The 14,227-nt window shown below is 39.4% G+C and overlaps 1 protein-coding gene across 3 annotated transcripts in view; it reads right to left on the minus strand.

Annotated features, from left to right (window-relative positions):
* Positions 1-14,227, minus strand: part of SATB1 (SATB homeobox 1) — a 70,338-nt gene that overhangs the window by 36,794 nt on the left and 19,317 nt on the right. For all 3 annotated transcript variants that reach the window (XM_075705346.1, XM_075705347.1, XM_009482617.2), the window contains exons 5-6: positions 9,527-9,638; positions 6,395-6,849 (exon numbers count right to left, since the gene is read on the minus strand). In XM_075705346.1, the coding sequence (XP_075561461.1) occupies positions 6,395-6,849; positions 9,527-9,638 (567 nt within the window). The remainder of the gene's footprint in view (positions 1-6,394; positions 6,850-9,526; positions 9,639-14,227) is intronic.

The following is a 14,227-nucleotide window of genomic DNA, read 5'->3' on the forward strand; positions in this document are numbered from 1 at the left end:
CATCACTGCCATCACTCTTTGCATGAGCTGGGAGCAGACCAGAGGACACAAATGTGGAGAGAGGAGGGGAGATGAGTGGGGAGAAAGCAGGGAGGAGGTGTTTGCTTCTAGGGGCTTTGAACCTAAAGGTCAGAATATGTGAGGAAATAACATGAAAAAAAAAAAAAAAGGTGTAGTACCAGGTGCAGGCAAAGTCTTACAATACAGTTTGTCTGCTTCAAATATTACTTCATTGCTACTGCTTCAATTTTCTGAGCACCAAACTTCAGCTAAAGATTGTTAGGCAAGATGTAGAATGGGAAAATCCTGAAATTGTACCTCAGGTTGCATAAAAGCTAAATGCTGTTTTGCATAGGGCTTACACACACTGCCAGGCCGAGTCCTCCTCTCTGCTCCTCCCTTGTATTCTTTTCGCACTGGAAATGTATTTTCTTAAAATGTTACCAGGTCCCATTGAAAAAAAGAAAGTTTACACGTCATCACAAGTATAATTCATTACTAATTGCACAAAAATGTTCAATAAATATTATCAGGGCTTTCAAAAGCTAATTATGAATTCTTCAAAACTGGAGATAAATGAAAGTGTCTGCCAATATGAACAAAACCACTGCCTGTCTGGCCCCCAGTTCGTCTCTTCTTTGAACATAATCACTGATTCAAATAGATTTTATCAGCCTGATAGAACTTCAAAGCTCCCAGAAGAAAAATGCAATTTGCCCAAACCTCCCCAAAACACGCAGAACATCCCTGAATGCTATCCCTCTCTGTTGCAGGGTGCTCCCATCCCATGTCCAGGTGGAAGATTATTTGCAAGCTCCACCCACGAGCCTGGATCCCTGCCAAGTAAGTTACAAGCAGACACATTTATCTATGTCGCTTAGTAGCAAGAGGAGAGCTGTCATGATAGTGTAATAGCACCTTTTTACCTTTTATTCAATAGTGATATGGATAGTGTGCTTTTTCTTAAATTACACTACGAAGAATTATATGAATACAGTGGCAATTTCTGTTATACTTAAGCAGGCAAATTTCTCTCTACCACATAATTTACAGAACTCAAATTCAATAAAACATTACATGATGGTCCATTACTGTTATCAATTTTGAATAATCCATCTTCATTTTTCATTTTACTGGAAAATAAAGTGCGCCAAAGAGAAAGTGGAAGCAAAAAAAAAAAAAAGTGCCTGAGAAGGTGGTTTGTGTAAACTTAGATTTTGTTTCAAAATTACACGGAGCCGTTTACTGCATCCAAGCGTTCTCCCTCGAAATAGCAATTGCCCAGAATTAGCATGAGCACAATCCTAAATACACAGAACTCTTCACATATGAGAAAAGGCATTATACAGGAACGAAAGGCAATGTATCCTGGCAGCTAAGATTTTAAACAAGCATGGGGGTGAAGTAGAAAGGAGGGGGAGAGAAAAGGTATCTGGCAGAAACACTGAGAAGTACTCAAAAACCTTGAGATGAAAAACTGTCACTGGTGGGAAGAAGAAAAATGACAATAGTCAGACATGGCAAAAGCAGCAAAAAGCACTCCCCCTCCTTTCGTGAAGCTGGAGCCGAGAGGTCACCTCCGTACAGCAGCACCCGAGTTCATGCAGCAAATGTTATGGTTGAAAGCGTACACAAACAGAGACAGGCACCCCCGAGTTACAGTTCCAACCACAACCATGACTAACACGATTCCTTGCTCGTACGTACATGTCACCCTGCCATGCACCAAGTTAAGCTACGCCTTCAAGTCAAATGTCAGACTTGCCTGTGGGAACCCAAGCTTTCCGTTTCCTGACTCATGTTTACATTTGCAAACCCACGACAGAAATGGTAGAGGAGTTTGTTTATTTGTTTAGGGCTCCGAAGGTGGTTCAGCCGAACAAACGCCGCTGCTCCGCTCCAGCTCTCTCAAGAAGAACAAAACGGAGTCGAGAACCTCCCAGTTCAACCGAAAATTTGGCGGGGCAGGCTGAGCCTCTCTGCCGGTGGGAGGCTGCGGCAGAGGCTGGCGTGGGGCACCGTGCTTTGGGGGGCTGCCCCGACACATGGGTGCCGTCACCCCGCAGCTGCTCGGTGCCGCCCGGGCTAGTGAGCTGATGACAAATGCCATTTTCTGACCAGCAAAGCACAGGAAAAAACTGAACTCACTCTTTCAAGAGAGCGGAGGCGTCTGCACAGCGCACTGACATCAGCTGGAAAAAATACTACGTTTACTAATTCAGCTGAACGGCAACCGAAACATAACCAGCTCAATTTACTGAAATTACCCTAGCAAACAGAGAGTGGTACACGCATTTGGTAGCCACGCTTGAGGGGGAACTCGGATCTGCTAGCACAAATCCTGACTCAACAAACTTTTCCATGGTGCACTACAAAGAGGTGCTAACAGGATTCAATCTGTTTCTTTGCAGCCAGTGAGCTGGAATGACAACTGCTGAAGGACAAATAACACTTCGGACCCCACTGCGCTCTGAAGCCTTCCTAGAAGGACCACTGTGAAATTTCTCATGGGGAGAGGTGCTCCATCCTCCGAAACCACTTCTGCTCCCGACAACAATTGTTCTATTGTGCCTGTACAGACGCTAATTTTCATTCAAGTTATAGCTTTCTGGACTCCTCTTTGATTAAACTTTGCAAGGCACATTCCTGAGAACTACACATTTTTGAAACTACCATTCTGAAGTTAAGGGTAGGGGGGAAGTTATCCAAGAGGATATTAAGGACACCCTTTCAGTTTTCTGAGGTGTGGCTTAGGGGTTTTTCTGCCTTATAAATAGATGATAATTTAAAAAAAAACAGACACCCTAGTTTTCAGAACATTCTTTCCTTTGAGCTGGGAGGAAGCAGATATATTTCTAGTTAACATTTTTCCCCCAAAAGAAAAATTCTTGGAAATTAGGGCCAAGTGTTGAATTACAACGCTAAGCTGGCAGAACACCCTCTTCCCACCTAAAAACCCCACCAAATTCTGTATTCATATTGCAGAGCACAAGTCTGTAAAACAAGAGGTGCCAACATCTTCAGCCAATTCAACCAAAGTCCATTTTTATTGCCAAAACATTAAGCTAAATTACTCTTATAGTTCACTTCCTTCCTTAACTTTTACGCGGAAAACAAATCTCTCCCCTCATCTGAGACTGTATCTCGACATTAGGGTTTTTTTGCACAGAACTTCTAACCGATTTCAGTGAGATCTTCTGCCTTCAGAAACTGATGGCATGATATGGTCCCTGGACACGGCTCAAATATGATTATGACAATTTCAAAAATGTCAGTGGTAAGCCTGAGTTAGCTTTTTATCTCAGAAAACAGTAGATGAATTTAAACAAGCATTTTCACTTGCTCTAGCCAAAAAAAAAAAAACCCAGACAAAAGATATTACGTCAATATTAGAAAATAACATCTAAATATCATCAGTTATTAAAGTGCTGCCCTAATTTTAGTTAAATGTGATGTATCCTTGAATGACCAAAGATAAATTCTGGAGTACAGCAAGCAAAACAAATTTAAATGCTTTCTTATAAGAATCACAGGTGTCTCTACCTGTATTTATAATTGGACATTAGCTGTTGCTGTGGGTACAATTAAAGATTTTCAGTTTTGCAAAGGTGAAACGTGCCTACAACAAACTCCTCTGGATTTCAGTGGGGCTTCGCTTCATATTAAAAGTATGCTGAGATACTTCGTGGCAACACTGAGACTAATATTGCCTAGGCTCCTAGTATTTTTCCTTTCTGTTCCCTATGTTTGCCACAATACATAACAAATACTGCAAAAGCTCATGTAGCTAACTGCAAATACTAATTTGACTAGCTAACACAATTTCTAGGATATAGGGATACTACTCTGTGTTCTTTCAAGTAGATTTGGTTGAAAATTGCCAAAATATATTACATATCTATTTCATATCTCTTCACAGGATTTGTTTTCAATGTTCATCTTGGGGTTTCCTCCCAGTTTTGGGTCACTTTGAATACATTTTACCAAGCTGGTTAAACACATTGGCTGTGGAAGAATTGAACTTTAAACAAATATTTAATAACATTTGTAGTTGTCCCAGTTTCAGCTGAGATAGAGTTAATTTTTCTTCCCAGTAGCTGGTATAGTGCTGTGTTTTGGATTTAGTGGGAGAATAAGGTTGGTAACACACTGATGCTTTAGTTGTTGCTAAGTAGTGCTTACACTAGTCAAGGACTTTTCAGCTTCTCATGCTCTACTGACTGAAAAGGCTGGAGATGCACAAGAAGCTGGGAGGGGGCACAGCCAGGACAGCTGACCTGAACTGGCCAAAGGGATATTCCATACCATATTATGTCATGCTCAGTATATAAACTAGGAGAAAGCTGGCCAGGGGGCCGCTGCTCGGGAACTGGCTGGGCACTGGTCAGCAGGTGGTAAGCAATTCCATTGTGCATCACTTATTTTGAATATTATTTTATCATTATTATTACTATTATTGTTATTATTTTCCCTTCCTTTTCTGTCCTATTAAACTGTTTTTATCTCAACCCATGAATCTTACTTTTTTTTTTTTCCTTCCCAATTCTGTCCCCTATCCCACTGGGGGGGCGGTGAGCGAACGGCTGTGTGGTGTTTAGCTGCCTGCCGGGATAAACCATGACAGTAGTAAGAAAAATATATAGTAATCAGTAATCGCTATTTGCACTAGAAATCTGGTTCTACAGTTGCATTCACCACATCTCAAGACCATCTTCTTATACTGTGTCATATAAATTCAATGTCCAGTCAGAACCAATTGTCCTTGTATTTCAGGTAAAAAATATTGTTCATGCACAAATGACAGAGACCAAAAGCTGTATGCAAAACTAGCTGACAAAAAATGAACAAATGACTTAGGAGGGGGAAGGAAGCTGAGAGAAAACAACCTGCTTTTAGGCAAGTCTGAGAAAGAAGTAAATATCTAATAAACTATTTATTTTCTGAATTACTTGCTTGGCTTTTTGCCAAGGTAAGATGGCAGCTGCAAACCATGGTAACTTGAAGCTACTATTATTATTTCAATACTTGATAGTATCAATAGTTAAAATATTAAACATTGCATTAAACAAAACTCTATGTGACTTATTTGTAAGTATAACAACTGACACTGCCTGAACCTAACTTACATAAATAATCCTTGCATGAGTTCATGTATCCCATGAAATTTGGTGTGAAAGACCCAGATCTTGAAAACCTCCTCTGCTGTTAAGAGGAAAGACACACACACACACACAGAGCTTTACAGAGAATACACACCATGACTCTACTTTCTTTTAGCTAAAGGAGGATGTAAAAATTTTTAAGGCAATAATAATTCAGAACAATTACAAATGACATGCTGATTCAAACCTGGTACCAGTGCATTTGAAACAGAATTTTTATTCTCTAAGCTATGCAGGGAGAAACATCAACATTTCAAGAGAAGCCCAAATTATGATTTTTTTTGCTATATTCTACAATGGACAAATATTTGTTCCTTAAGTTTAAAAAGGTGGAATCAAAACAAATTTACCTACATCTTTTTTAAATATTTCCTTTAAAAAAAATCCTGTTTTATTTTCTGTTAAAACAGACTTCTAAAATTTGGAGATCTTATTGTTTGCATTGGATATACTGACATTTCTTCCATAATTTCTGCTTGATTAAATTCCATGCAACATGGCATTAAGTTAAATTCCTAGAGCAGAATAAATTATAACAGGGTTAGCTTCTAAAACAGGTGTAAAAAATAACACATTTTAGTGTTACTTATCAGCTTTGCTAGGGCTAGTTTTTTCTGCATTGAAGAGCTGAAGTATATGTTCCGACGTGGACATCGGCAATCTCAGCAACTACTGTTTTTGCAAGAAACTACAAAAATACTTGAAAGGAGTAGGTGGTCTAAAAATAAAGCTTTTAGTTTTCAATCTTTTCAGAAGCCTGAAAAGATGTTATTAAGACTTTCACTAGAAAATAATAAAAATAAATGCAAACAAGAATAAAAGACCATCTCGGGTACACCTGTGAAAGAAGACAGGTTGTTCAGTGCATGCATGTGGTCAGTACGGATATACCTTTGCAACACAAAAGGCAATCTGTTGGGTGACTTTGTGAATGGTTCTGCATAGAGCTGTTCATGTCCTTTCCAGGGAAGATTAAGATATTCATAAACCATCACAACTGGAGAGGAACCAAGGCAACTGTAAGAACAGCGGGTATTGCCACAAACCAATCACTGAAGATTTCTTTACTGTATCAACATGGACACTGGTCCTGCAAGGAAGCATGGTTCCTTCACAGGAGCTAAGTGACAAGGCAGAAATGAGGAGAGAGACTTAAAAGGTGATCATTACTAAATAGAGAGAGAAAGAAGGGACTCTTAGATTTAAAAAAAATAAGAAAAAAGACAACTGACCTGAGTTCGGTTAAAAGCCACACGTGCAAATACTGCCTGTGAGATTCCTGCTCGTTTCAGTTCGTCACGGACCCACTGGTAGATTTCGGAAGACACCTCTGTGTTTGTTGAGACCTGCTGCTCCAACGGCTTGTTCATGGATCTACTGACAGGAGGAGGATGGTTCAAGTACTGTTGGTTTAAGGACTGCTGGGCTAGAAGTCTGTTCACTGCATACTGCTGGTTCAGCAACTGGGCCATTACCAGCTGCTGATTTACCAGCTGAGGGCTAATGGGAGTAGATACAAGTCCAGGGTGCAGGTTTGGAAGCGGGGTCCGAACTGATGGTTGACTACCATGAGAAAGCTGAACAGGGGATGGAGGCTGTTCGGCTGTGTTCCCTGGGACCGGCTGCTGACCGAAGTTGACATGGTTGGCACCTTGCTGGGATAGTTCAGAAAGGCTATCCATCTCAACTACGGTGGAAAAGAAACATTGAAAAAGCCAACATAAGACTGAAATCACAAACTTCATGCTCCTTGCAAGATGTGCTAATAAAAATAAATGTAAAATGGCACATTCAGGTTCAAGCTTTCTGTACTCTACAGCCTAGATCAGCAGGCCCATAACATCACTGTTGCAGCTATTTGCCTTCAAAATTTACCTACAAATAACGCTGTAGTCAATATGTTTTAAAAAAACATCCAACAAACTGCCCATCATCATCACCGGGCCCTTGGAGGACCCAGCAGAACATCAGAGGCAAAGCCACATGCTGGAAACGACATACGGCAAAGGAGAAACTTCCTAAGAGTTCTGCAAAGGCACGACGCAACAGAACCACGAGCACGCGGCTGCAGAGCGCAGCCCTGCAGCGATGGATGCAGGGGACTTCAGACAAGGCAGCGAGCAACTAGAGAGGGGGCAAAGATGAGAGAAGGGAAACCACTCAGTGCGCTGCAGAAGATGCAGGTGAAACGGTGAGTGCATCTGCGCAAAGGGTAAGGAGGGCTGTTATGGGAAAGCGCACCCCGACCAGAGAGAGAAGCCCCCGGTGACTGATTTTGTTCCTCCCGTGGTGCCCCTGCCACGACATCTGCAGTTCCCAGCCACTGGAAATCTGTAACAAGCAGGGTGGGGTGTGGACCTCCCCATGCTCTGCTAATTTCTAGATGCTGCATCAATTGTATAGGACTGCTAGGAACTAGTATAATTTATGTAAATTACACAGATGGGCTGCTTTATCTTGCAACCATGTATGCATGGTTTTTTCAGTGACTTGCAACATGGTTGATTTTTTTTCTTATATTAACTCATCTGCCTTGACACACCCTCCTTTTTAATTAACACCACAGTTTTTTAAACTACAAGAGTTCTTCCAGCTCCCCTCTTGTGCGTGATAAGACAATATAAAATAACTCTAGGCTGATGTAAAGGAATCTCCTTTTTATCAATGTATGTCACTTTTTCATTTTAAACAATCTCAGTTCTAGTGCTTTGGCAATGCTGGTCTGGAAATAGCTTTGAGAAAATATGCTTTATTTAAAAACCAAAACTCCAGTATCTTCACAAAAGTGCTGTAGCAATGTTTTTCTTATACTAGTAAAGGATATTTTTAAAAAAAGTCAGTGTCTGAACTTTTCATTGTAATTATGATCTTCACTAACAGTCATTCAGTGCCAGACCACCCTTTCCTCCACAGGGATGAGAGCTAGAAGAAGAAATCGGCACCTGGATTCGCACCCACAGCCCCTCCTTCCCCCTCTGTCCTATCATGGGCAGAAATTAAAAAAAAAAAAAAAGAAAAGAAAGCGGGTTGTTCTGCAGAGAGGTCTGGTGCCCATAGCCTGGATCAGTCCACCAGCAGAGCACCCACTGCTCCTCACACATGTGGCTTTGAGGGCAGTGTGGCCTCTCCCCCCAGCATTGGGCTACACAGGAATATACACACACACACGCATGCACGCACACACGCATGCACACACGTTTCCTGTGCACTGGTTTCATTGCCCCCAAATGAATGGATGGTGAACCTGTCTTGGCAGATCATGTAAAGCAAATTTTGCAAGGGTTGCCCCACTCAAGAGTGCTGCAGCAATAGAGGTGGGAGAGGATTCTGCGGAAAGGTGTGTGTCGCCCCCCCCATGCAGGCGATCTGCTGCCTTGGACCACCTGAAACCAAGTGAAGTCTTACCACCAACTTCGGTGGTCTCAGAAGAAGGGCTCAGTGCTGCACAGAAGGTACAAAGTAGATAAAGGAAAGAAGCTGCCTTTTTTCACTAGTGGAAAGTAGAGATCAACCCAAGTGGGCCATTCACTTGGAACAGTAATTCAAGCAATTATCACAAAAGTGATGCATTGTCTTCATTACAGCCTTAAGCTATAAAAGGCAAGGAACCTGTTTGGGTAGATGAATGATTTTGCTTCAAATACCAAAAGCTAAGTCAAGCTCAAAATTCAATCCAAATTGAGGTCCCATTTCTTCATTCTGTTGAAAACTACGTAGAAATTTTCTGACATAAAGTGTTCAAAATTATCTTAACAGGTTTAAGAAACAGTTTTAAAAAGGGACAACACAGAAAGATAAAAGGTATTACAGAATTAATATGGCCCACTGATAGATTTTTTTCCTCCAGTAATTTACTTGTGCTTACTACAACAAAGAAACAATTGTCATAACAACTATTTGTCAAAATGAATTGAAATCAGGGTCCCAAAGTTAGAGAAAGCTATGAATTTATAAAATTAGAGCATTCTTGTTGGACGACAGTGATAGTTATAGAAGCCTGTTTCTTTAAATACACATTAGCCAGAGCAAGAAAAAAATACATACATTAAAAAAATCAGTCCGTCACAGTTCCAGGAACAGGTTTTTTAAACAATTATTCTGGGCGGTAGAAGATCTCTAGATTTACAGAATGACAGCTTTATATCTCTGGCAACCCAAGTCAGTTTGGCTGTTTCAATAGCAAATATTTATTTAAATGAATTCTTTCACTATATATGTACTTTCTACATCTACTCATCAAAAGCATCCTAAACTTATTGTGAAGGGACCTGGCTTCTTATATGGCTGTGACAGACCTCAACGTGACACATAATGGTATGTATCCACCATCATGGCAAATTTTTTTTTTTTTTTTTTTTGCTTACCCATCATATCTTTTGCCTTCTTGAAATGTTTATACCACCTTCCAAATTCCTGACATTTTGCTGCTGAGACATTTGCATAGTAAGTGCTGTTCACAATGGAAGAAATCATACTCTGTGTGAAAAGGGGAGAAGAAAAAAAAAAATCTGTAATACAGAGCAGTACAAGTCAAATCACAAACTATTTCAATTGTTGAAACCATTATATTTTTAGAGTTTGAGAACCATATCACATTTTTAATCCTGTCATCCCAAGCCTTTTAAAAAACTCATTAATTGAGCATAAAAACAATCCAAGGTATATTGTAAATGGGAGCAAAAAAACCAAGGGAAGAACAAAGTTATCGACCAAGAAATGTCAGGCAATGGGATGGGCTCTGGAAGGAAGATGCTGATCTTGAAAGTGCATTTTGTTGGTACTATTTCTGCTTTTAAATTTGATTGACCCTTCACGTACCCATACAAGTTTACAAGCGTACAAATCCTACACTGACTCCAAAAATGCAAACAATGCCCCAAGCTACCCATGCCTATTCCTTTTGTGCCACTTATCACAGGGCAGACCCCAGAAAATTGTAGATGAAAGTTTATCTGAATGACCTGTTAGTAGGATGAAATAAGGGGGTTTATAGTAGAATAAAATATGTACGTAGCAACCCAAAAAGAACCCAGACTTGCTTTTCGTAAACGGGGTATTTTAAGTGATTCGCAGAAACGGGCTCATGAAAAGCTCTTATTCCCATGTCTAATTCTGTAACTGAATATTAGCTGTAAAATAGGCCAAAGGATGATAGAGACGATTTTTTCTCAAAGGTTCTCGAGATATCAGATAGCTACAGTGAGAAATTTACCTTCTGCTCAGTTTTGACCAATTTTAAAATAGTGGAATTTACAATGCATGAAACTTTCAGTTCCAGTACGTTCTTTTACAAAATCAATTAAGACTAAGCCTTGCAAAATGAGATAATGCTCCAACTTGAAAATTATACTCAGTATATGATGTATGAACAACAAAATTAGCAAATGTAATTTCAATAGACTGAACTTTGCTACCCTTTAGATTTCTATGTGGAAAGGAGTTACTTTTAGCTTAACTACAGGAATTGTCCAGTGTATTGAGAAAATGACAGTCAAGAAGACAAAGCCCTGATTATTATGTTTCTTTGCTATTCAGCATGTAACTTTTAGTTATATCTGTGCTGTCGCAAAATCAATGTACAGCACCAACCCTTTGTTACACAAACTGCAATAACCACTAGAAGAAAGGGTTTGGAGTAAAAATGCAATAAATAGTACTGTAAGTCATCTTTTATAAGGCTAGTTCAGCTTCTGAGTAAAAGCACCTTGATTATTGATCTTAGTGAAGTTTATTATAACCATTTTCTAACGTATTACTCAGTAACATGCTATTTGTGGAGGCTCAGAACTGCTAGAATGAGGCAGTATTATTTATGCCAAATGTGGATACCCTCTACTCACCAGGCAGCTATTTTAATGTTTCTCTGAATCACCAAAATTTTTACCATTCCTTGATATTAATCTGGCATTTCCAAAATTAGCTAGGAGCCTTTTGTCAGTGCTATAAAAGGAGAATGAAATCTTAAAAGACTACTGCAACTCTAGCCTGAATGACCTGAAGCAAGCTCAGCTGAACCCAATTTCAATTTCCAATATAATAGCACTATCATTAATGTCTAATACTTACAAAATAATTGTTTAAGCTCTTTTACAGATTAAACCATTTTAAACATGGGCACATGATACATAAGGTGTGATTTAAAAAGTCCTTTGAATCTGAACTGGTGAATTATATGAACGCACAGTTACTGTACATGCAAAACCTGCAGATGCATGTGCAAAATGGAGAACCGCACATGCAATGGGCCACCATCTCATACTAGCTTGTGTGTATTTTGTGGATGTCATTCAGCCTTCAAAGTGGTCTTCTCCCATTTTACTCTGCCCCTTTCAGATGTCTTCTGCCCAAATAACTTTAGTAAGTATGAAAACATGTATATTAATAACAATTTTAGTAAGTTACCTATTGTTGATGAAGATATTTGTCTAGGATTTCCTAGTCCTCCCTTCCATGTCATTTTACAAAGAAGATATGCCAGTGACAGTTTGTGACATCCCCTGCTTCTTCAGGAATAAATTTAATGCCATTACTTTATTTTACAGCCAAATAGGGAACTGGTCTGTTTAAATAACACTGCTAGGAATTTTAGCTTCTTTGACACAATGTGAATTTCAGGCTCCGATGGCTAATATTTGGATTTTACTCCAGCTCTTCAAAGTAGATAAAAAAAAAAAAAACCCACAGACATTATCAACACATTTTAAAATGAAAATTATCCTGCTTTTTCTTCGAGAACACTTCATACAAACATTCAAGTGATATTACCTACGCTAAGAATCCTCATCAGGAGGAATCAATGATTTATTTACTAATTCACTGAAGGCAAAATTTTACAAGCCAGATAAAATATTACTACCTTGTTAACTCAGAAAATAACTTGACAACATTGAATTTCATTGTTTCTATGCTTTATTTATTATATTGTCATCAAACCTGCAGTCACGTCAGTGCAGAAAAACGCACTTTGCTGTAGAAACTCCTATATAATTCCTATTGCTGTAGATTTCCTGCATGTTTTAATGGCAATCTGCATATACGAATGCCCATTATGCTTAGGGCCTAAAACAGAAGAGTAACCCTATGAGTTAGTGGTCTTCAGAGATCTACAATCTAGCCTGGAGGCACACTTAAGTTTTTCTTATTTCCCAGGTCACTACACGTGCGGAGCTCCCCATGTCTTGGCTTATACTTATCAATAATCAAAATGAAAATTATTGTATTTGAAGCACGTCATGTTCAGGTACTACTGTACATAGGCATTCCTTATCTGTGAAGCACAGAGGCAGATGCTTTCCTTGTACAAAGATGACAAATATAAATATATCACACAAATATTCAAATGCATCATATTCATCACTCAATCTGATTTCTTTTTCACAAGTCAAAAAGAAAATTGATAGAACACAAAAACTGGTCACAGATCCGCAGTCTTAACGTATCTCCTAGAAGTTTATCCTTGAAAGTAAGTTGCGAGACTTCAAGATCCCAAATTTCCCTCTTTCCACTCTCTCCATGCCTCCCCACCCCCAACCACATCCCTTGTAGTCCTGTTCTGAGAATCAGGAGATCTCATCTGAAATGGTGCCACCTTCACAGAAATCCCACTATTCTGGAATGATACCATCTGCTGCAGCCCAAGTGCTCTTTTTTAAGCCAAATAAGTTAATTATAATTAGGCACCCAACAACTGTGTGGAGGTAGGGGTAGAATTCGTTCTGAAGTTGAGCTGAGGTTCACCCGGTGTAGTTTGAACCAAATCCCATTCTCTCAGGAAGATTAAATACCAGAGATTTGAAAAACAGACGCCATCATTTCTCAAAGAAGTTGGGGAACTCCCTGGGGAAATATCCTCAGTCTCAACCAGAACCCTTTTCAGATGCCCATCAAATAAAATCCAGCAAAATGGTAGAATCAGACGCCTTTCGTGTTGTGCCAGAATCTAATGCAAGGTGCATCCTGCAAGACACAGGAAGGACCCAAGCCTTTCGTGCCGGCTGGTCCTGCAGCCACCGCCGCAGGTGCTACCAGGGAAGCATTTCTGAGTCATTGGCTCTAACGCTGATCTCCAACCAGGTGAAGTATTGTTCGATCATCGCTAAAAGTATACTGTTGTCCTTTTTGCAAAACAACAAAAACAATGTTAATCAGGTTAATTCAATCATCTAAACCAAAACTGTTCATGCTTTTCTGCCAAATCAACCAACCACAGCAAAATCTGTTATCAGTGATTGCTCAGCTTCCAGTCAAAAAAGCTTTTAACCCCCACAGTCCCAAAACTTCCCCTAAATAACCTTAAAATTATTTTTATATGGGCAGAATGAGGTTGTTTTCATGCGTCATGAAGGGGTAGTTGGGCTGCAGTATTTACACAGAACAAATACATGCTAACAGACTTAGCAGAGAGTAACAGACACAGCAGCTTCCTAAAACAACTCGGCTGAATGAGATATTGGGGATTCCTTTGCAAATGAAACATTTCCCTCAAAAGAAGCACTGTAACCAAAACTTATTTAGGCTTTCCAGGTTGTTTAACTAGGAAAAAAAAAAAAAAAATCCAAGCTTTTTTGCAACCCATTCATCAGTGTTTAAAGCTTCAAGCTTGCTCAGTGGAAGGGGCAAGGGCTGCAACAACTTATTTACACAATTATCTAAATACGATTAAACAGCTGATGGACAAATATTAAACTGGAAAATGTATAGTCATTTCAGCTTAATGTAATCCTCTTTCTGTAAACACCCAAGATGATTTTTTTTCAACCAGAACAGTCCTGACATCTCATAAGCCTAAGGGTGAATAGCAAGAGATTGTTTTTGATAGTTATAAATATTCAAAAGACATGCAGACCATCTGCTTTCATAATACAGGTAAAGCAAGACTGAAATGGTGACTGCTGTATAAAAATGGTTCTTTTAACAAAGTCTTCCTCTCCTCGAAAACTATAAAGACAGATGTCAAAAACTGTTTACACAGGGTAATCAGGAGCGTGCAAAATGTAATATTCCTTTTACACACAGTGCTTGCTAAAGAGATTTTTTTTTTCTTTTTCTTCCCATCTGTGTGTTGC

The sequence above is a fragment of the Pelecanus crispus genome, chromosome 2 (genome assembly GCF_030463565.1).
Source record: "Pelecanus crispus isolate bPelCri1 chromosome 2, bPelCri1.pri, whole genome shotgun sequence".
NCBI lineage: Eukaryota > Metazoa > Chordata > Aves > Pelecaniformes > Pelecanidae > Pelecanus > Pelecanus crispus.